The sequence below is a fragment of the Mangifera indica genome, chromosome 3, assembly GCF_011075055.1.
Source record: "Mangifera indica cultivar Alphonso chromosome 3, CATAS_Mindica_2.1, whole genome shotgun sequence".
Taxonomy (NCBI): Eukaryota; Viridiplantae; Streptophyta; class Magnoliopsida; order Sapindales; family Anacardiaceae; genus Mangifera; species Mangifera indica.
The window spans coordinates 1,842,122-1,865,919 of record NC_058139.1 but is presented as its reverse complement, the minus strand read 5'-3'; the positions used below and the strand labels follow the sequence as shown (position 1 = coordinate 1,865,919).

Sequence of the window (23,798 nt, the reverse complement as noted above, 5' to 3'; positions counted from 1 at the left end):
GCATTGCAGTTAAGTAATGGAGATGTAGCTCTTGAATTTGCTTCTAATCATCACATGGCTCTACTTTGAACTCGTTTTAATGGTGTAAAAGATTTACTTAGGATAAGATGAAGAAGCTAGTATAACGTAGGGGGTTTACTTTTTTTTTTTTTAATAATATTTAAATGGTTCTTCAATCATTTAAAATTTATTTAGGGTTTAACAATTAAGATTAAATTTGATTCAAATTAGTTTAATTCAAATTTATAATTTAGTTTAAATTCACAATTTGATTCAAATAAATTGACATAAAATTAGATTTTTAATTTGAAAGTTTAGTTTAAAATAAGTTAAAAGATAAATGCGAATTGAGTTGAACTGAGCTAATAACTCGAATTTAGCTCAGTTTGAAATAGATGAGTTTCAACTTAGACTCAAGTTCGAGCTTGACAAGTTTCTCTCAAACTAACTTGGGCTTGGCTTGAGCTAAAGAAAGTCTCGGTCAAGTTCGATTATAATTTCAAGTTGAGCTTGGTTTAGCATTGTAGTCGAACTAAAATCAACTAAAACAACATTCTTTTGATACGTATTAGGTAAAACAGTGTTATTTTAACATAATAAAAATAATATAATTTCAACCAATTCAAATTGAATTATTTTAGACTCACAAGTTTAATAAATCAAATACTTCCAAAACTTAAGTTTGACAATACAAAACTTTTTCGATTCGAGTTTGAGCTTGCCTAAACCGAACTTATTTTACGCTTGATCAAACTAAATTGGCTATGAGCTCAAGTCATCTCGATATTCCCCAAAATCAATTCATTTGTATATTTGATGATACCGTTTATATTATCAATAATATTGTTTATCCTTTTAATAATATTTTAATAATCATATAAACTAATTTAAGGGTGTTTAAATTAAATATTATAAATTTTATTCAAATTAAAATTGACCTCGGAGCTCGGACCCCATTAACAACCCAATGACAATGTGAATCTAAAACGTCAATGCTTCAACGATAGGGGGAACAATGGCATAAACAAAGAAGAGGCTGTGTCCTCCAGTTTTGATTATACAAACAAGAATCGAGGCATCATTTCGGTAGCACGTAAATTTCTAGAATAAAACCAGGCATGTCTTGGACTGGGGAAGAATTAGGACCAATGCTTATAAAGGAATCGTAAACAAACAAAAGCTGATGGACTTAATTGACAGGGACCCACTTAGTGATAGGTCCATGTGATGCAAAATTATGGGACAAATGAGAACTCTTGATTGAATTCATCAGAATCACACAAGTCCTTGTTAATGTCGTCATCAACTGACTTGTCGACCATTTTGCCGATCTCCCACTCTCTTTTTAAGTTCCCTCTACATGCAGAGTGGAAAGAAAAGAGAGAGAGCTCAGAGCTTCAGCTATGTCTGGCCAAAGCTCAAGAACTGCAAAACCCACAGCAGATGAGATTAGCCTTATCATCTCAAAGCTACAACCATTATTCCCGCAGCTTAAGCAAAGCCCACATAGAACGGTATATGGCTTTCTTCTTTACTTGTTCCATATCAATTAAACTCGGATATAAAATATATTTTTGGTGGCAAATTTGATGCAGGTTGCAGCAACAAGATACTTGAAGGAATCATGCAATTACATCAGGAGGTTACATGGAGAAATCGATGACTTAAGTGAAAGAATATCTCAACTGCTCAAATCTGCTGACACTGAGTGATGTGGACATGGAGGCTTAGGAGTTGATATATTGGAATTCCAGAGAATAATTTGTACCTATTTCCCTCTGTTCTCAATATGATTACCTATTAGCTGGTGTTTTCTATCAGAAACGATATTCTTTTTCTTTTTTTCATTTTCGGTGCAATATACTAGGGGTAACAACGGATAGGGATGGAAAGACGATCTCAATTTCCGTCTCTTTTTCATGGGATATCAATCTTTATCTCTAATTTGTCTCTATTATTAAAATAAAAATGATTTCTTATCATTTTCCCACGAAAAAAATCTCTCTCCTATTTTCATAAGAAAAAATTCTCTCCTTGTATGTACAAGAAAAAATCTCTTTCTTATATCATTTAAATACAAAATTAAGTAAAATTAAAACCAATCAACTGTTTTAATTGTCTTCGATTACAAAGATTTTTTTCATCCTCATTCTCATCCCCTTTTATGTTTCTATTAGATAATATTTTTCTCGTTAGGGTTGGGGAGGGTTCGAACTCCTAAAGTGGAACCGAAATTGCCATTTCTACAATATATTTATCAAATTTCTCTTATACTCATATGAGTAATACTATACGTACCTATTTTTTATTGGGTATTATTTTATCTTAAATTTAAGATTATTTAATCATATGATGACATATATAAATGTGTATATTTTTATATACCCAAAATAAGAACATATAATTTTATTTATAGTTATGATGCAATGCATACAAATCAATCAAATAATACTATCAATTTGAATACTTAATTAAGTATATAAATAATATTTCTTAATTACGTAAATTTAAATTAAAAATAAAATAATATTTAATTATATGATAGATATATAATCTAATTATCTCCTTAAACACTCAGAATCCTACATACAAAGCATTGCTCTATTCTATGTAAATAAGCCTCGGCTTTAAACTAAGTAGTACTCATGACTTTCATACGCACCTTTCATTTTTGTTTAATTTTAAGGAGTTCACATTGCAGTCCTTCACTTATGCTATATTTGCATTGTGATTTTCTATTGGCTGAGGCCTGTTTCATGTTGCAGGGCGTTAATTGATAACAAATTATTTAATCTATCAATCAAACTATAATTTTACACACAAATAACAATATATTATCATGTAATTAAATATAATTTTATTTTTAATTTTTAATTATCTAATTATATAATAATATATTATTATTTATATAAAAAAATTATACATACAATACTATTTTTAATCTATTTCTACGTTGTATGGTCGTTCATTGTTTGTCAAATAGGATTTCTGGTCATTCATTTTGAAAGCAAACAACCTTTGCTTTCTAGAAATCCTATTATGGATTGCTTAGTGCAGCACTAGTTTCCTTTGCAGCTTCACCAAGAAGTGTGTTTATCTCCAAGGCCAAGAATCAATAAACTGAATGGCCCTATCCAGCAGTTTTGTTTCTCTTCTGCCTTCACCAATATCGCCTTCATATTTAGAGGTCTTTGAAGACTAATCACTCTTACTGCAAGCTTCCCCATAAAAAACGAGGCTTTGATACCACTTGTTAGGCCTCCACAAAATGTTATTGAATCTTTACTAGCTGGTGCTTTTTGGTTTATTTAATATTTCAATTAGTATTCTAAAAAATTATGGTAAAAAAATGATTCCTTGATAAATAAGAAAAACAAACTAAGTCTAACAATTTAAGATTAAAAAAACAAATATATTCTTCATCAAATCCAAAAATCAAGACAAATGGACTAGAAATTGAAATTCAGTTGAACCCACATTGGTGGATTAACACGATTGTAAGAATTACCAGTAAAATGTGGAGCGAAACTTCCATCTTCAATATTCTATATTACCATGTCGTTGCCTCCCCCTCCTCTTGCAGCCCAAGCTGCTGCTTCACAATCATCAGTAAAATATATGGAATTAGGCTTGCATCCTGCTGATATACCTGCTTCAATACACACTGAATAATTCTGTCCCAAAAACAGACTTCTGTTGCCTATATTCTTCATCTGGGTCCAAGTATTACTGCATAATTCCACTTGAAAAGCATCAAACCTGTAAGTTCCGTACCTGTTACTTCCTTCAACTCCTGATCGAGTAGCCACCAATAATGCGCCTGCTGATTCTACCATATAAACTTTCTGCAAAATTTCAACGAGCCCTGTTGGCATTTTTGCCACTTGATACACCACAGCCGGATCAACACTCAAATCACAAGCCACTACATCGCCAAGACAATTTACAGCATAAAACTTGTCATTGTAATAAGCAATGTCAAAATAAGCCCTTCGCCATCCCTGCACAGCCTGCCAAGTTAACTTCTTAACTCTTTTTCCCTGGTTCTGGTCTGAAGTAAGTCATTTTTCTTATGTCTCCGTAGATGACATAAGTGTGTAATTAGGGTTTGATAAAGGATCCGATGATAAGACGCATTTGTCTATAAATTTTACGTCCATCTTAGGAGTCATAGGATGATACCAACGGAAGAAAGTTCTTATACGAGGAAGTTTTATTTGCAAACGAGAAAAAGGATGCAAGAGACTCATGCTCCAATCTTGAGGAGAAGCACTTCTTAGCGATTGATTCTGGTAAATAAACTTCATCAATCCTATGGTTTGAGAGACTGTAGAATTCACGATTATAGCTGCACCTTTCTGCTGGAAGCAGGACTGGCATCTGATTTGGATTTGGGTTGTCTCTAATTATAAATTTCATTGATGTTGTAGCTGATTTCCATGAAGTACAAACCCGACGAAAGGCAATATAATCTGTAAGCGATGTAATTCTCTCTGCAATTTCACGCAGTATGTCCAGATCCAGACCTGACCAATTGGCCAGGATTGTGAAAACAGTAAACACAAAAACATAAAACTACTTAACAAGCTAATGCTCTCGTATTATATTTTAAACAAATCCCATATTGATAAAACTTTGAGAGATATGCTCCTACATCATACTGTTTAAAAAACATGTTAAGTCTTAACTAAAAGATCAGTTTATTAGAGGATGTTATAGGTAGGAGAAGGAAATTGGTCGATTTCCTCATTAGGTTAGGAAATTGACTTAACGGGTTCAACTTTTGTTATGGTAATTCAATTTAGAACAAATTAGGAAGAAGCCGACAGTAAATCAGTACAATTATTCATTTAAGAGCTTTACATGATAAAGAGCAGCAGAAATTTCAATTCCACATATACACATACTATACACACAAAATATTCAAAAACAAAACAACCCAGAAATTGGTATTTGATTTGGAATTGGTCAATGCATAGTAAGACCGACCTTCTGAAGAAGAGTCTGGATGTTGGCAATAATAGCCAAGCTGTTGCTCAGCAGCTCCTTTGACTTCTGCATTTTAGTCTTCATTTCATCGAAGACCTTGGATCCCATCTCCTCCAACCCATCAAGGCAAGTATCTTCATCCGTCATGGCACCACTAATCCATGTCTGCATATCGCTGATCTTCCTCTCCATCAACATCTTCTCTCCGGAGCCCACCTCCATCTCAGACACCGTGTCGTTGAGTCGAGTCAGAGCGTCTTCAAACTGAGACATGCAATCTTGCAAAGCAGGTTCAGAGTGAACACCGTTAAGAGATTTGAGGAAAGATGTGAGATTTGAGAGCTCTTTGATGCTGACTTGAAGGGACAGCTTGAAGATGATTTCTGGGTCGGAGTTATTTGAGAGGTTGAGGGAAGATATGGAGGTGAAGCATGAGTCAGGGTACTTAGTCACGCTACAAACTGTCTTGATCGAGGCGGTGGAGTTCAAGGAGAGTGACGGTGAGGCGGGTGGCCGAGTGTTTGTGCTAGATTCATGACGCATAATTACTGCAACCATAAAACCGATGATTAAGATGGCTGAGATGGCGGAGACGGTACCGATGACGGCAGAGATGGTGCGGCGTTTTCGTGGAGATTGATTGTCATGGCCATGGCCATGGGGGTGGTTTACTTTGTTGTAGCCTTTGACGAAATTGATAGAATCCATGTGTTTGTGCCTCTGTATTGGTGATAGACTTTCAGTGGTTTGTTATATCGGGTGGATTGTGATGGTCAATAGCAGGAAGGGTCCAAAAGAAAAAGAGGAAAATTATATATTTAAAGTATATAACGAAGGATTTTTTTTTAATAAATGATATTTCATTTAGAACTCATATTCATATAGAATAGAATGGTAAAGCCTCAAATAGACAACAACCAAATAGACAACCAATTCAAAGTTTGAAATGATCAAAAATTGGCTTCTATTCTTCTACTAAATCAACCAAATGTTGCTGTTTTTTAGTATGTCTTTATAGGTCATGCACAATGACAGATTCCATTTGGATTATCAAATTTCCATTCTATGTAGAATATAGCAACAGATAAAGGTACATTTTCATGCTTCCCCAGGAATAAATCTTCTTCCCATTGTCATTGCTCCAAGGATCCACAGAAAAACTCAAGTTATATGAACCCAAAGATGACAATAACTAATCATTACCCATTTGCTATCTTCCAGAGTAAAATGCTTCCTTCTCTTTTCATTGATGAAAACCAAGTAGGTTTTGCATTTTAGTAAAAACACCATACATATCCCTGATGAATAATAAATCAATAAAATGATAGCAACATCAGCAAGCTTTACTAACAAAAAAACGTTTCTTTTTCCCGGAAACAACAATTTTAGGATAATACCATGTCAAGATAAAATGACAATATTCAAGATAAACAAGAATAAATTTCTTCCACAACTTTAAGAGAAAATTAAAGTTATTAGACAACTAGCCTGATGCATGCTGGTGATAAATATAGGATGTGATAACAATTCAACTACTAGATAAGAAATCATCACTTAATCCTCATCTTCTTCATCTCCATCTCCGCCAGCAGCTTTCTTAGCAGCTGCCTTTTGGTTCTTTCTCTTCACTCTTCCAGGACGACCGCCACCAAATGGACTTGTGAGTGAGAAATCAATGTGCTTCTGTGAATCAACCCGAACCATAAAAGATGGGATGTTCACCACCTGCCTACCAACCCTGCCCAACCGAAGAAAATTCAAATTCTTAGTGCAGTGAAAATAATTGACAATAATAAAGCCCAAATTCTAAACACAGCACTTCTAAAATGTACACAAACTAAAGCCCAAGCATCAAGATGATCCCTCAGCGAAACATGTACCATAAACTCACATGTTATCATCAACTTTAAAATGATTGCAAGCTCAGAAAAATTTGTTGTTGAGGTGGTTTCAGGCAACACCAAAATGAGTAGTGAGAATAAAAATGGTCCAGTCTAAGATTATTTACTGTGTTGCTTATAATCAAAACAAAGCACTTACATTCCTTGGAAAATTATCAACATGATACCATGGGGATATAAAGGATATTAACATCAACTACAAGCAGAAAGGTTATAACAAGATATCACATCTAAATACAATTATGCAGAATCCAAAATGGGCAACAAATTAAATCTGAAACTGTTAACATCTATACATAACTACCAATTAATAAGCTTACCTGATATGCCTCTGCCTGATGAGCACACGGGCATGGTGGATAGACTTGGCCATACCCATCTTGAATACATGGGTTTGCAAGCGGCGCTCAAGGAAGTTCTCAACGGTCAAAGCCAACACATAATCAAGCTTGTTCTGGCTCTCATCCAAAAGCCCAAAGCGATTCATCCTGCGAAGAAGGGCCTCACCCTCAAATATCCGACGGGGGTTCTTCTCATCAAGGGTCAGAAGCTCCCTTGCAGCATTACGGATGCGACTCAACGCATATTGAACTCTCCACAGCTCCCTCTTGCACCGCAACCCATACTCTCCAACAAGCCTCAGCTCAGCATCCAGACGCTCCTTCTCATAGGGACGACGGGGCTTCTTAAATGTCTTTCCATCTTAAGATATTCATAGAATATTCAGCAACAAATCAGTTTCTAAAGTGATTTGATGGAAAGAACACGCAGGTTTAAAAAAGTTTTCATCTCTAATAGCTGAAAACCAAATGCTAGTTACTTTTGATGAGTGAAACAAATACTACTTTCACCAAATCAACTCAGTAAACTAAGACTTTTTAAATTTCAGCATAACAGCAGGGTTTTAAATCATAAATATTTCCATCATGTATTCAACATTCCAATAGACCATTCAAAGACTCAAATCCTTCCATGATATACTGCCTAGAACGGCAACTCAACTTACTTCTAGACGAACAATATTTATTACTAGATTCTAGGCTTAATGATCAAATATTCCTTTCTCAAATTTGCTAAGACAAACAGGATCTGAATCCAAAAGAAATAATACATCATAAACAATAAGAATACATAAATCAAACGACAAACAGATCAAATCGCATCTTTAAGATCTTAGTTTCATCACATTGTTCTGATCATCTAACAAGTTGAAATCTAAAACCTCAAAATCTCAACAAGCATATACAGAAAGAGAGCTTACAGTTGTGGTAAAACGAGACGTGTACCATGGTGCTCCTTCCGCGAGGCTGTCTCTCCCAGTTTCAAATGCCAAAAACCATGTGAGAGACTCAGAATCTCATAACTTATAAGCAAACCCTAAAAACCCTAACCCTGGAATCACATAAAACCTGTTACCAAACACGCGTCTATTTACCTTAAATGTTAAGGCCCGGCCCAGCGCAGAGTATGTTGTTCTATGACTTGGGGCCCAATTCCCGTTAAAATTCCCGTCTTTTCTCAGATAGCCCAGCTATCCTGAAAACTGTGGATCTCTTGGAGATGGCATTTCGAACCGAGTAATTTAACCGAAATAAATCAAACTCGAATTAAAGTAATTTCAGTTTATTAAATTAGACTTGGAGTTGACACTACTGATAGAGTTTGTTTTGTTAATGATTTTATTATTATTATTATTCATTTTTTTCAATATTATCAATTTAATTCGATTGAATCAAAAATTTAAATTAGAAAAACCCATTATAGATTTGATCGAATTCGAGATAACCTTTGTTCGGTTTGATACTTCCATCACATGTCAAGAGGTTCTCATGTAGCATCTCAGGAAAAGAATCTTTTTGCCTTTAAAACCGTTGAATATTCTTGTTAGTACCTTAAAACCTCAAATCAGGCACAACGAAAATGAGTCCTAAATTATTGGTTTATTTATTGCCCAAATCAATCTGTGTTGAAAGGCTTAATGTCAAGGTCGGTCGGCATCCTGATATTTTAGTACAAACCTAAAGTTAAAACGTCACTGATGTCCGTCATTATCTATTGATAATCACCACCTTAATTTTAGATTAATTAGTGCCTAATTAAATCTTAATTATTATTCATAGTCATCCCCACTTGCCGCTATTCCTTGAACTAATAAAAGAACAAAATTGAAAAATTGTACGTTTAAAATAAAATTGAAAACCGCACTTTCAGAGGAGAAGTGCCAGCTTTTTTCTCCGTCGTCTGCTTTCGTTCTTTGGGTTTTCGTCTTCTTTCTTCTTCTTGCCTTCTCTTAACGCGTTCTAATCACGCCAAAATAAGATTTTTTTTTTCTCTTGCTGTCTTGGGTTTTAATTTGAAGAAATGGCAATGAACTTTGGGACGATGGACAGTGCTTATTTTGTTGGGAGGAATGAGTTGTTGACGTGGATCAACAACAGCCTTCAACTGAATCTTTCTCGCATTGAAGAGGTACACGTTTGCTCTCCGTTTATTTGTTTCAGTGTTTTATTGAGTTTGGAGTTGGAATTGTTCAATTTCGTTCATAGTTTGCTGCAGAGATTGGTGGGTATAAATGCTTAGACGAATCGTGACAGTTATTGTCCTTATTGTTTGATTTTAATCAATTCGTTTTGCTTTTATTGGAAATTGAGATTTTCTTTTTGAAAATCCCTTTTTTTCAGAAAGGGAAAAAATCTATGGCTTTTTAAAGTGTAGAGGTAAAAGCTTTGCTTTGAAATGTTGTCTCGTTTTGCGGTGATGGTTAAACTTTTTTCTACTGGGTTTTATGAATTTTAAGATGTTGAGTTGGTTGTTGCAACGATAGAAGATTGTATTGACAATATCTATTTTTTTATCATACAGCTTTAACTTTATTTTGGGGGCTTTGGAATGTTAACCTTTTTTATTTTGTATGAATATTGATGGGTAGGTTGCATCAGGGGCGGTGCAATGCCAAATAATGGACATGACCTACCCAGGAGTTGTTCCAATGCACAAGGTGACAATCATGCTACTATTTTACCACTTTACTTTTCATTTCACCTTTTCTTTTATTTAATCATTTTGATCATCCAACTTTTTTATTATTTTTTCCCCTGGCTGCATGTTTGTAGGTAAATTTTGACGCTAAGACTGAATATGATTTTATCCAAAATTACAAGGTCCTGCAGGATGTATTCAATAAATTGAAAATTGAAAAGGTATTTCATCTTTTCCTATGATGCCTCTTTGCTTTGGCATCAGCATATGCATTTGACCTTGATATTCTTAGGTTTAATAATTTGAAGAGGCCTATGTACTCTATTATTTTTTACAGTGCACTACCTCATGCTCATTTTTTAGTTCTTAATCTCTTCATTTACTGCTATAATTAGGTTATTGGTTCATAATGGTACTGTATTAATAGGGTTGGCTCTTCCTACCTGTTCATCAACTCATTATAATATGTTGGTAATTTCTTGTATAGTCTCTCTGCAAACATGATGTAAATGAGATGGAAAACTCTTTGATGAGGAGTTTCTTTTAGCAGCTGTATGTAGTGGCAACTTGGTTATTGGCAAGCACAAAAATGATCAAGTGGGAAAATAAGTTAAAAGGAGAATGCTATATGGCAGAATAAATTTGAAGTCTCTCTGTTCATGTTTATTCTGTTAACGTATAGGTTCTAATGACTTAAATCTATAATATAAATTGGCTTAACACATTGGATACAAACTGTTGGTGTCTCTGTGATCAACAGTGTTATCAGTCTTGTATGAACTGCGTTACAGGCTTAAGGGGTTTATATGCTTTATTTTAGTGGACATTTACTCTGACTCTTATCTCAATTTTGGTTTATGTCAGCATATTGAGGTCAACAAGCTTGTTAAAGGCCGACCTTTGGACAACTTGGAGTTCTTACAATGGCTGAAACGCTATTGTGAATCTGTAAATGGTGGCATCATGAATCAGTATGTCACTGTCTCTTTCTCTTTCCTCTCCTACAGATTTTTTGGACTTTTCAATAAAGTTATGTTGGCATTACCATATCTTTTTTTCCTTTTTAGCATGATTCTGATTTTGTTGCATGGTTTGTTGTTGTAGGAACTACAATCCTGTGGAACGAAGAAGTAAAGGTGGGAAGGAGCGGATCTCTAAGAATGGCTCACAGAAGATTTCAAAATCATTACAGGCTAACAATATGCATAATGCTGGCTTTGGGGATACAGTTGGCCACAATAAAGCTTCTGGTTAACTTGAACCACTTAATTTCTTGTGTTCTTGTGTCTTGTTGTTTTATTTAAATATATGTAATAATTGTTTTTGTAATTTAATGGATACTGATATAGGGCCCAGACCTGGTAAGACAGATGCTGCAGCAGGTGGAACTAATTCTTTGGAAGAGATTCAAGCTTTGTCCAAGGAGGTATTGGCATGAGGTCCTTGCTAGATTTCTCGTTCTCTTGTTGAAAATCAAGTGTAATCCATGATGCAGTTTGTCTACATGCAACTTTTTTAATGTTTGATTATATATATGCAGATTACAGATCTAAAGCTCTCTGTGGACCTTTTGGAGAAAGAAAGGGACTTTTACTTTGCCAAATTGCGGGATATGGAAATACTTTGTCAGACTTCTGGATTGGAGGAAATTCCTGTAAGAATTATTGGACCTTTTTTTAATTTCTGAAATCTATGATGATTATGGTTTTACGTGTCATTTCTTGGACTAAATTGTTCCCCCTTTGCCACCTTACCTATATCTGCACATAACTAAGGAATTGAATTTTGAAGTTCTCTGAATAACTTATCTGTTATAAGTTCTGTAGCATGTAAATCATCTGGTTTTGGATTAACAAGTCCTATCCTTAAACTTTTTAGTTTACATTAAGCATCAAAGGTGAAAAATCAACCACATGGAATCTGTGCTTACACAGGTTATAATATAATAATTTTGGCTTCAAAGAAACATGATATGACATATGATTATTAGTTTTTAATATTGCCTTGGTGGTTTTTTTTCCCCCTTAAGTTGTAAATCTAATAATACTTAAATATTGATGCAGATGTCTGTAGCAGTCAAGAAGATATTGTATGCTGCTGATGCAGAACAGTCAGCACTAGCAGAAGCTCAGGAGTATTTGATGGAGTATCTGAATGGTGCTGATAATGGAGCAGGAGATGATTGATTTTTAACCAAGACAATAGGGGCCCGTGTGCTTTGAAGGTGAAACAGGTATAAGCCCTTGTTTACGAGCATAGGGCGTCCAGGGCTCCTAATATCATCCAATTGGAAGTTGGAACTGTAGGATTTTTCATTTCTCTGTTTCCTTTTTGTGCTTGATGAATGATTGTGAACTAAATTAATGACTAATTTATTGGTGGTAAGTACTGCTGGTTTATTTCTTTATGTTTTGGAAGTATAATAGTAAGTTTAAGCTGTGATTTCACTGCATAGAGTTCACTTGGTAAAGTTTTAGTTCTTTTAGTGCCAATGAGACAAAAGGGGCATGAAAGAACTTGGTTACTAAACTGCTTCATGTTCTTCAACTCATCGCAAGATAAGACTATATCTCAGGTATGGTAGTGTTGATTGACCACAGTGATCGGTTTTCGGCTAACAGAGTTCTTGTAATGAAAATCTTAAATCATTTTTGGATGCCATCTTTTATGTTACTGGCATGAGCATTTGAGAGAAATTGATAGAATAAAGATCTCAGAGAACGTTCGATCCAAGTTGGATTAGGATTCATTTTAACTTAGTTTAAATCTATAATATTCAGTTTGAATTTGAATTTGAATTTGTTCAAGTTAGTGTATACAATCATCGAAAGTTATTCATAGGATAATTAGTATTGCTTGAACAATGAATAATGTTGTTGGAGAGACAATTAAGCAAACTATGGAGAGTCTTAATTGGAATTTGAATTGTCCAAACCATATAATAAATTCAATCCAAATAGGCTCAGATTGGTCCTGTAACATCTTCTCTTATTGGAAATGGGCTTCTTACAGCCCATTGCATTCTATAATGATGAGAATGACCAGAGCCACAAAAAACAATATTTGTTGCCCTCTCAATTCATGCGACTGTATTGTTCTTTATGAATGTATAGGAAAAAACATGGCCATGTAATTTTCATTTTGATTTCTTTAAGATTAGAATATAAGATTTATGCACATAAATTCAGATGCTTATGCTTATGATAAAAGCAATGGTTCAGATTCGGTTTCTCTGGGCCTGAGCTTTTAAACCATGCCATCAAATTTCGTCCCTACCAAAGTTTTTACCATTTCTCAGTCATGAATATGAGTAGCATAATTTTTAAGGGGAGTTAAAAAACTGAATTTTTTTTTTTGACAAACTACAGCCTATTTTGGATTCAAAACCACCTCATACCAAGGTACAACAGAAAGAACTTAATCTAGAAATCCAAATATCTACATTAGTTGAAATTTACGAATCTCATTTAATTTTCACTTTCGTTTCTCCTTTTGGTTCTTTCCTATCCTTCCTGGTGTTACGAAAATTAAATCTCGTAGTAAGTACTTTCAACTAAATCAGAGAAGCTGGAAAAACAAAATTGACTGTTTCTATTTGACAGGCTCATGCAAAAGAAGTTTCAGTCAACCAGCTTCCGCCTTTTCCCAGTATCTCTTGGCTTTGCTCTGTAATGGCTAGAATATCTCGATCCCAAGCTCTGCCCATTTTTTCTCCTGTTGTTCCTTGCTAAAAAATATGACTGCAGAACAGCTCACAACACAAAAGCAATAACTTAAAAGAACATAGTTGTAGAAAATTAAAAACATACAGGAATAATAAAAATGTGTAAATCCAGTTTCTCAAAGGCATTGCAATGAGTCATACATCATAATTGTAGTGCTCAAATTATTTCTGAGGAAGTTTGATCATATCAAAGAACAGGTACATATTGTTTTCAAATGTTTGACAATAAAGTGTACTAATTTCTTTCACCTATATAAACATTTAGATAGACAGACAGACCTATTATGGCAGCAAACAAGGATTCGGAGTTTTCTTGAAACTGACCGGAAGGCCTAACTTAAATGGCAGCATTTGGACTCCCAGGTCAAGACTCTGTATAGGAGGACAACTGCTGATGGTGAAAGTTGTGTATAAAGAGAGAAATCTTTATTGCTATAGGAGTTTCAGCAACAGGTAGCAAAGTGCTGAGCAGTGCAGCAAGCAACAAATCCAGCCTTTGCAATACTCGGACATTTTAATGAAAATGCAATCTTGCGGAGAAAAATAATAAAGGGAAAAAATGTCCAAATATCCCTCAATTTATGCATAAGGTTTGAAATTGGGAACTATTATCACCAACCTTCGCAGTTGGCCAACTCGTGAGATATTATGTCCTAGGTAGGTGACCTGACATTTAAACTTTTGACTGGTTCAAAGTCAAAGGTTGCACAATTCAACCACCCATCAGGGTGGCAAAATACTAAAGAATTCACATAGTATCAATTCAATAGAGCCCAAGACATTACTACACTGATTAATTAGAGGAAGTTAGATAACAGACAATTAATGGAGAGCTAATTCTTTCTCGTTTTAAAATAATTCACCATAAAAGGTTTGCATCTAACATTCAAGTGATCCTCACAAATATGGTTGTAATTGTACATTTGTATGTTATAATGTGATACGAACCTTAGGAGAATCACACCTCAAAAGCTAGCTATTGAGATGGGAGAGCTCAAGGCCATATAAACCCCATATTAATTGCCCATACTTTCCAATGTGGGATCCAAGTCTCATACCTTGCACTTGGGATCTTAACATACCACCACGCTCTACAGCCCCGGCGCCCACACGGGCTGGCTGTGCGCTAGCTCCCTGCTAGCCCCGGGTGAACACTGCAATGCCGGCGTCACCACCCGCGCTGCATGATTGCAACTGGGAGACATGGTGATGGCTCTGATACCAAATGATACGAACCTTAGAAGAACCACACCTCAAAAGCTAGCTATTGAGATGGGAGAGCTCAAGGCCATATAAACCCCACATTAGTTGCCCATACTTTCCAATGTGGGATCCAAGTCTCATACCTTGCACTTGGGATCTTAACATAATGTTATGTTTCTCAAAACTTTTTCCCATAGAGTAAGCTATGAATCAAAAAATACTATTTCACTGCACATGTTATTTGAATTTAGCCATGAGCATTGATATTTGTGTTCTATCTGTCAATCTGGTATGTAAAGTTTTACCAGCAATTATACAGTATTTTTCACCTTTCGTTTGCAAACAGCAGGCAAAAGCATAATGCATATAGAATTTCCTCCATATGTTCATTTTCAAAGGAAACTTTTATTAAAAAATCATTTAAACATTTCTATGGAAAACAATAGACCTTCAGTTTAAATTTAAATTTTTCAAGATCATATTGAGATTACAGATTAAAGATTTCAGTTAATCTATTTGCCAATTACAAGTAATAGTAGCAATGAATAAAAGAAACATAATACCTTACCTACACAAACCTGTCTCAGGTAGTTGCCACATCTAGACAAAGTGGAAACACTTATGTACACACCACGTTCAACATTTGCCACCCACCCTAAATTTGTTTAGTTGTTTCTTCCCTTTGGTTCAACAAAAATTGGAACTACTACATTGCCATTTGACTAATTGGGTCAAATGGCTCTGGTTGTGCTAGCACTAATCAAATGGTTCTGATAAGAGGCTGGACTCAGAATGATGGATATGCCCTACACATTAGAACCTGCTTTCTCATCTTCAGTTGGTTGTTCGGTTGCTCTGTCAGCCATGTGCTTCAACTGCCAAAGAATCAGACAACAACTGAACATCAAATGCACTCCTGAGCACAATCCAAGAATCTACAATATGAAGCATATCAATAAAATGTAGAAGACTTTATTTTCCTAAATTAGCCTGCAATGATATCTACATGTCAAGATGTTTGATACAATCCTCAGCCTATACCATATTACTCTAAAACTACTTCACTCTGCTACAGGTGAATTTTTGGTTTAGGGCATGGTCATGCAGGGATATAAAGATTGCAAGATCAAAAAAAAAAAAATGTGCTAGTTGCCAGGTAGCATTAGTATTGAGCACTTGCTTGCTTAGTAAAAGATGGGTCTGTATTTTGCCACTATAGTATATGGGTATCAGGCCCCAAATGCATAAGTACTTCTTAATTTCTAAAAGTCACACAAAAATTAATCATATAGATGGCTGCTTTTTGTAATTCATATAGGGAAAGAGTTTACATTCAACGAACATACCTTGTTTTAAGTAGATTACAGAAAAAAAATTAACATGAAATTCAGTAGAATGGAGTATATATATGTTTATGAGGATAGTCGGACAGTGATCTGTTCTTTTCTCTTCAATTTCACATTGTTTATTTTATTTTGCTAGTACACATAGGCTCTGTTGATGTGTTCAGTTGAGAAAATTTTTAATTCATAATGACAATCTAAGATTGAAAAAACAATAATCTCTCTCACCTGTGCAGTTAGAGATTGGATTACTTCCTGGGAAGCCTTGTTTTTTTCAGCTTCTTGCTGTGCAATTGCAGATGCCTCTTTCAATTGTCTCAATGTCCTATCAAGTTCTACCTTTAGGAGTCTGGATTTGCGAGTAAGAACCTCCACCTGCATGCCAAATTAATATTAGTTCTCAATTTCTTACCATTTTGAAATGAAGGGATGGTATTCTTAAACATAAATTTTGAGATATACGTTGATGAAAAGTTTATACTTTTTAAGGGCCAAACATTGATGTTTTTTTATTAGTGAGGACTATGAAGATAATGACATTTCTAGGTGTTAAGCCAACTATCACTAAGATGTACCAAAGAGAAGAAAGGGGTAGGAGTATGCTAAGCCACCTATCACTAAGATGTACCAAAGAGAAGCAAGGGGTAGGAGTATGTTAAGCCACCTAACAATAAGATGTACCAAAAGAGAAGCAAGGGGTAGGAGTAGTGGACAATTGCTATGTGGTGAGATGGAGGCAGTTGAAAAGGAGAGCAAGAAGTGGGCACATATGGAGGATACAAGAGGAATGATAGAATGCCATAAAAAGGGGAAAGAAAGATAAAAGGGGATTTAAGGAGTTAAAAGGGAACTTGGAAAAGGAAGATCCGGCCTGGGAGGATTTGGCAGTAGGATATGCATTGAGGTGATGTATTAATCTAGTTTTGCATGAATGGTGAGTGCTGGAAAGTGAAACTATTCCCACTGCTTACACTATAGATGTTTACTACTATAAATATCAAAAATTGGTAAGTATTTCTGCTGCTGTTCATTCCAACAAATAAAAAAATTCTTCTAATTGCAGTCATGGATGAGACTGTAAAATAATGGGCAATTTTGAAGAACAAAAGCATGCATGAGATTGAAAAGACAGATGATTATGTGTTTATATGTGCATTTACCTGTGCCCTTAATACGATTGTTTCTTGGTTGGGACAGTCATTTGTTTGTTTTGACTCATCAAAAGTGATTTCTTGATCTGCAAGATCAAAAAGAGCTGAATTCATAGTCATGGAACGGGAATGACTTGACTTCCATGAAATAGGAGATGGTGGTCGAGAAGCCATTCTTGAAGTAGGAAGGCAAGCAGATAGTTTGTTTGAATGCCTAAATGCAGAGGCTGAATCCCGTTGGAAAGTGCCATTCAAAGAGGGAGAGCTATGACAAATGTATCTATTGAGTTTAGATTGTCTACCTTTAGCCTCTTTGAATGAATCAAAAGAAGCAAGCCTCAAAAGTTTACTAGCAGATCTAGAATTCTTATTTTCTTTATCAGATACCTCATTACAGTTCTGATTTATACTTCCATTTGAACTCCTAGGAGACCTTGAGATTGATCTGTGCTCTAATGAACTTGATTTAGACTCTGGGGCTCTATTCAATTTAGAAAAACAATCATCACACACACGATAAGGTTTGTTTGCTTCTGGAGCTAAAGCAGCTTTCAGAGACCTCTTACTGCTGCATACACTACAAAAAGCTAGCCCACAGTTGTAGCAGTTATGACGCTTTCTTCTGAAATTAAATGTATTTCGACAACCAGAACATATATAGCGATCAGCATTGGGAACTGAATTATGAAGACAAATGGCAGCAGTAAAATTGGAACCACAAACAACAGTCTTAACTTGTTTGTTTCTCAAAGCTTCAACAATTGTAGGACTGTTTCTGTATTCATTGTCTCCATGGCCTAACTGACCATTTGCTCCCTTACCCCAAGTGTAGACCTCAGCTTTTGAACTTAAAACAGCAATATGATAAGAACCACATGCTATCTCTTCAATGTGACTGTTTCTGATGTTGCCTTCAATGCGAATGGGAATCTTGCCAATGCTTCCTGGAATACCAAGAAGTCCATATTTAGGACTTCCCATGGAATATACTTGTCCTAAGTCAGTTAATGCAATGGTTATGCTGTGACCACAGGCCACTTTACAAAAGTTTGTGTCTTCTGATACTGCTACTCTCTCTGGAACTAGTCTAGGTTCTTCATCACCATGTCCAAGTTGACCTTCAGCCCCATCCCCCCAGGTGAAGAGCTTTCTAGATGAAGCTCCACTGGAACTAGAAGATCCAGTACTAACTTCAACAACCGCAGCAGTGTGCCAAGCACCACAAGAGGCCATCTGTGTTCTTTGTTCTCTCAGAATTTCAACTTCCCTAGGCACACTCGTGCTACTACGATCTCCATGGCCCAAGGCTCCAAAAGTTCCATCACCAAATGTAAATAACTTACCTGCTGTTGTAACAGCAGCTGTGTGCCAAGGTCCACAAGAGATAGATGATACTTGCACACCCTCCATTTGGCCACTTACCTTCCTAGGGGTCCAGCAACTGACTTCACTAATATGTCCAAGAAGACCAATATTGTAAGCACCATCGCCCCAAGTATAAAGATCACCTGAAATTGTTGCTGCACAGGTGTGAAATTCCCCACATGCCACAAAACGAACATTTGATCCATTGAGAGCATCAACGAGCTTTGGGTAAGAAATATCAGCTTCCATTCCATGTCCAAGCCTGCCACCAGATCCCTCACCCCAACTAAAAATCTGCCCCTGCTTTGTAACTAAGACGGCATGCTTACTCCCACAAGCAACATTCTGTGCATCAAGGACCACATTTGATTCAAGTACCTTTGGCCAAAGCACATCCCGCTTGGCAGCAGATGAAATTCCAATCTCATGCAAACCACCACCCAAAATCCCATCACAGACTCCTTCTCCCCAGAAGAAAACATCAAACAAAGCATCAAAATCTGCATAAGAAGATCCCTGGCTGGATGAACTCACAGCACTAGATAAGCTAGCTCTATATGAATCAACTGTGGAACTACAGCTACTTGTATCATCTAAACCAACCAAAGATACAAAACTGTGAGACTTGGGAACCAAATCAGCTTGATTGTAGGCCTTGGCCGCTGCCGTATATGATAAAACATCAGAAACAGTTTTTCCCAATTTATTTTGCAGAGATTTCTCAAAAGGAACCACAATTGAACTTTTGTATCCTGAATCCTGGAATAAGTAAAACAATTAGAAAACATTAACTTGAAAGAAGAAGTGAGCTCTATGGTTTCCATAAAGATTGTGCAAAAAACCTTAAAGATTATATCGCTGTTGGTAGATGACACATTATAGGGAGAATTCCTTTGACTATGGCTTAATGGGCTATCTGATGATATGCTATCAATTGTTTCATCGCTTCTTGATTTGCGACAGTTGCCTGGTGAAATTAGGGCTCTAAGAGCTGTAAACCATAGCTCAGCTTCATCCTTGTCCTTGCATATCTGACAAAGGTGCCCAATAGTCAGTGGTAGGTATAATTTATTAAAGATCATATTATTGCATATGGCATGTTTAAAGATTAAAATTAAACCAAGTCATTGGCGAACATTTGGAATACAACAAGAAAAAAAGAAAAAGGAGTAGTGCTTTTTTTTTTTTTTGGGTAATTGAAAAACGAGTAATGTTAAATCACTGAAATAAGAATTAAAATTAAAAAAAAGGAGTTCCAACGTTTTTATCATATGCTTCCTCTACTTTCTACTTTAGGATGTTCAAAGCAATACACAATATAACTCTTAGGAATGTCTAACTTCAGTATCTATTCACACTGGAAAGAAATACAGAAATGAGAAACTGGTGTTACCTATTTTACACAAATACTGAAACTTGCTTAAATGATTTGGGGAAAGACAGTATAGAAATATAATACAAAATGGAAAACTGTTGTCTCCGTAATCAGTTAATTACCGACTTCAACACAAATCACAGGATTTGATGTGGTTTCAGATGAAACTGTAAACCCCTAAAAGAAACTTACAAGAAAAACAGAAATTATCAGAAGCAGGATAAAGTAAAGCACTCTTATTTCAAATCAAAATTCAAAAGAATTCGTAGGATTTGTTATGTCTTGGCAAGGATTAATACATCACTGAATATGGATACATGAAACTCCAAAAGAAACCGAGTGCATAAACACTGATGTACAACTCATAATTATTATGTATTTTGTAAAAAAAAAAAAAACGATGTAAAGTCTACAAAAATGCATTTTAAGGCCATAAGCAAGAGAAGAAAAAAGATCTACCAAATCCAAGGACCTGTTACTGTATATAAGAGAAAATGATTGATATTCCTTCTCAGGCTGTGGGTAGCGCTGAAATATTGCCTGCAAAATCATACACAATAATATTTATTATCTGTACCAGGCTTAAGAAATTTAAAGGGTTTGCAATTTCTGGAGGATCTGTGGGCATCTGATATTGGAGTTGTAGTTTGCAGCAGTCAACAGGTTTACACTAGTCACAAAAAGTTAAGGGTCATAATGTCATGATATATGATTTGGGAAAAGAAAAAATGGGTCTTTTGTCTTGGTTCAATTAGAAATTTTTTGATCGAGCTAATGGAAGCAGCAAATGACTATCTTTTGAAGTGAAAAAGTTATACATCTTAAAACTGGCCTTATAATTTATAAAACACAAATGAATATAGGTTAGCACCAGCATTCTTTGGCAATTGAATCTGTTACCTCATGAATTGTAAGGAAGTACAAACTTACTGTGCGCTGTCCAGGAATAATCCTTGAAACCTGGCTTAATTTGAGTTGTTTTTCTTCTTTGCCAACATACCAGATCAGCAATGTCTCATCCTTGAAACAACATAAGAATTTCAATGTATGGAATTCAACTCCATTCACAACAAATAATATTAAATTGATGTTTGGCAGTATAAGCTTCATATTTTGTGTGCAACTGTTGTCATCCTTCCAAGGATCTGGATAAATAAATCAGCCAACAGAAAGCACTCTGAAAATTATATCCAAGTTTTACAGTCCCATCAACCAATAATTATTTTCACCATTTTACCAGGAAAAAGATGATAACAAGCTCTTATGAGGCAGCTATTGCACCAAAGTTTGTCACAAAATGCACTCAATGACATGTTAGATGATGAGCTTGACTCTTCTCTTTAAAATCACTTTTAGATCCTTTGTGTAAAGGCTCACATGTTTCACCGACTTAATTATAGTTTCAGTTCCTACGTTAAAGCTAATCTCTAACTGTGATTTTACATCTCAAGCAAGAATATCATTCCCCATATTGCAATTTGACAGCTGGTTAGATTTTACTCACCTTATTATTAACATTTTGGCTTCGGACCAGTGCTTTTATTATGATAACTTACTCTACCACATTATCATTTCAATCACTCAATTATCAATTCTCAGTCTTTGCAATTAGATTTAGGTGGAATGCTTATCCCATTAGAATAAGGGGTTTTTTTGTCAAGTCATTGTAGTCAATAGTATTTTCAAATGCCTGAGTTGTTGTTTGTTTCAAATTAGTTCTTAATGGCGACATCTACAAAATAAAACATTATAAACCTAGTAATCCACTTGATAAATGGCCATAGAGTTAACACCAAAAGATTTTATGGCTGTTAATATTTATTTGAAACAAGATATTGAACAACTCAATGAGAAGAAAAACAACAATGAGGCTATAAACTTGAGCTAATTTGCAATTCAAAAATGCATTGGAACATACCATAGAAAGATTGAATGGACATAATTTGGGTTTTCCCCGACGCCCATACTTCAGCAGATATGTCCCTTTCTTAAGGACTCTAATGGCCTGCAAATATGAAAATTATGAATATTATATTACATAAACAAAACAAGATAAATTTCCCCGAAGTGAACAAAGCAAAAATTTGATGGTTGTTGAATTAGTAGGTCGAGCTGGAACCAATTGGACCATTCAAGACCAAGGCCAAGCCATGAGTTATTAATACAACTAGGTAGTCACAAACCAAAAAGGACATTTTGTCATGGATTTCAAGAAACATATCTGAAAATTCAAACTCATTACATTACACTGAATAAATTCTAGAGTTATGTGCAGAATAACAGTACAGCTTTGACATTTTCATACTTAAACCATATATGATTCAACATCAAATGTTAGGCTGACAGAAGAGATATCTAATTTATCGTCCTTAAGTTTTGTTCAAGTTGTAATACGGTGATAAATGAGATCACAAAAAACAAACCGTGAAGAAAATATACTACCTGATCAATGTCCCTATCAATAAGAATGTTCTGCTGAAAATTAGCCATTCAAGTTTCAATGTCAAGTCCAGCCCTTGCAAAGAACAATGACAAGAAAATGCCCAAATTTTCCCCATAAAAAATCTCTCCGCAATTCCACAGTCACTACTCGGAATATCAAATTCCTCTATTCCATCACCAAAACCCCTTTAACATAATCACTCCTCGGGAACATCCTCAAACTCCAATCTTAAAATCCATCTGTCTCATCACGAACAATCGAAATATATCTAGACTCCAAACAAACGTATCATCAGAAAGATCGAAGCAAACATAGTCTAGTATTTCGATTAAGCACAACGGCAGAACGTGATGGCGTCATATATGTTATCGTTTCGTTTGAAGCCAGAGATTGTAGAAACAAAACAATGTCTATTAATTTTACCCGTATAAATAGGTCCGCCAAAAGATGGTCATTTTCAGAGCACATTGATTGGATTTCGCTCCAAAATCAAGCGTGAAAGAAACTCATAATAATTCAACATTGGCGCGAGCTTCTGCCACCTGTTTTTCGAAAGTTTTTATTTATTTTTCATGAATTACTAGTCCTCCCCTAAGTTTGTCAAAACTACCCTTTTGCCTTCAGTTTGAAAAAACTTCGATGTTACACCCACCCAATTCCAATAAGGGTGTAAATTGATTAACAGAAAAAAAATAAGGGTGTAAATCCAGCTAAGACATTTGCAAAGCAGATTGTGGCTGGGCTCATGTCAAGTTAGTCCAGCTACATTGTTATAGATAGGTTTGATAAACTTGTGAACTCAATTTTAATACAATAAATTAATACCTCTAAAAATTTTAAATTTTTTCCTTATACTCTAAAAATCTTACTTTCTTTACTTTGAATATGAAAGTTAATTAATAAACATATAAGTTATAAAATTTAAATAATTACTAAAAAATATAATTTTTTAAGTTGAACTCAAGATAGTCAGTTCAATATCGAGCTCAAGCTGAGAACTCAACAATTTAGCATGCTTCCACATGAACCCTGCCTTTATTTCATTAATCCAAGTTCAAACTAAACACTACTCGATTTGACTCAACTCACACCCCAACCCACCCACCGACCAGCAACCTCAACTTTGCAAATACATTTGAACGCTTTTCTTCTTACTTTTGCCATTTTCCTTGTCACGGAGATCCCTGAGCATCGTTGCCATGATCCAACAGATCTTGCAATGAATGTACAAATGCCTGTTATTCTTGTGCGCACGCACATACAATAAAATCATGATAGATGGTCTGTTGGTGAAGTTGGAAATCTGTAAAAACACCTTTTCGAAT

General features: G+C 35.3%; 4 protein-coding genes across 7 annotated transcripts; 1 reads left to right on the top strand and 3 right to left on the bottom strand.

Annotated features, from left to right (window-relative positions):
* Positions 1 to 4,811: 4,811 nt before the first annotated feature.
* Positions 4,812 to 6,160, bottom strand: LOC123211526 (putative pectinesterase/pectinesterase inhibitor 26). Its single transcript, XM_044630314.1, has one exon. The coding sequence runs from the start codon at positions 5,695 to 5,697 to the stop codon at positions 4,969 to 4,971; it is 729 nt and encodes a 242-aa protein (XP_044486249.1). The 5' UTR covers positions 5,698 to 6,160; the 3' UTR covers positions 4,812 to 4,968.
* Positions 6,161 to 6,311: 151 nt separating this feature from the next.
* On the bottom strand, positions 6,312 to 8,286 carry LOC123211527 (40S ribosomal protein S9-2-like). The gene is made up of 3 exons (XM_044630315.1): positions 8,152 to 8,286; positions 7,211 to 7,592; positions 6,312 to 6,727 (listed from the first exon to the last, which is right to left on the bottom strand). The coding sequence occupies exons 1-3, from the start codon at positions 8,177 to 8,179 to the stop codon at positions 6,544 to 6,546; spliced, it is 594 nt and encodes a 197-aa protein (XP_044486250.1). The 5' UTR covers positions 8,180 to 8,286; the 3' UTR covers positions 6,312 to 6,543.
* Positions 8,287 to 9,008: 722 nt separating this feature from the next.
* On the top strand, positions 9,009 to 12,276 carry LOC123210506 (microtubule-associated protein RP/EB family member 1A). The gene is made up of 8 exons (XM_044628902.1): positions 9,009 to 9,359; positions 9,820 to 9,888; positions 10,004 to 10,090; positions 10,734 to 10,840; positions 10,974 to 11,119; positions 11,219 to 11,295; positions 11,410 to 11,523; positions 11,933 to 12,276. Exons 1-8 carry the CDS (start codon positions 9,252 to 9,254, stop codon positions 12,053 to 12,055), a joined length of 831 nt encoding a protein of 276 aa, XP_044484837.1. The 5' UTR covers positions 9,009 to 9,251; the 3' UTR covers positions 12,056 to 12,276.
* A 919-nt stretch (positions 12,277 to 13,195) lies between these two features.
* LOC123212010 (PH, RCC1 and FYVE domains-containing protein 1) lies at positions 13,196 to 22,992 on the bottom strand. Of its 4 annotated transcripts, none has more exons than XM_044631028.1 (9): positions 22,473 to 22,992; positions 21,949 to 22,035; positions 20,961 to 21,050; positions 20,490 to 20,570; positions 19,498 to 19,686; positions 18,026 to 19,414; positions 16,368 to 16,514; positions 15,365 to 15,671; positions 13,196 to 13,609 (listed from the first exon to the last, which is right to left on the bottom strand). In XM_044631028.1, the coding sequence occupies exons 1-8, from the start codon at positions 22,518 to 22,520 to the stop codon at positions 15,603 to 15,605; spliced, it is 2,100 nt and encodes a 699-aa protein (XP_044486963.1). In that variant the 5' UTR covers positions 22,521 to 22,992; the 3' UTR covers positions 13,196 to 13,609; positions 15,365 to 15,602. The 4 variants fall into 4 exon arrangements, with proteins under 4 accessions (XP_044486963.1, XP_044486961.1, XP_044486960.1 ...); XM_044631026.1 differs by having other exon boundaries at positions 15,360 to 15,671; positions 17,300 to 19,414; positions 22,473 to 22,990; XM_044631025.1 differs by having other exon boundaries at positions 17,300 to 19,414; positions 22,473 to 22,990.
* Between the last annotated feature and the right edge of the window lie 806 nt (positions 22,993 to 23,798).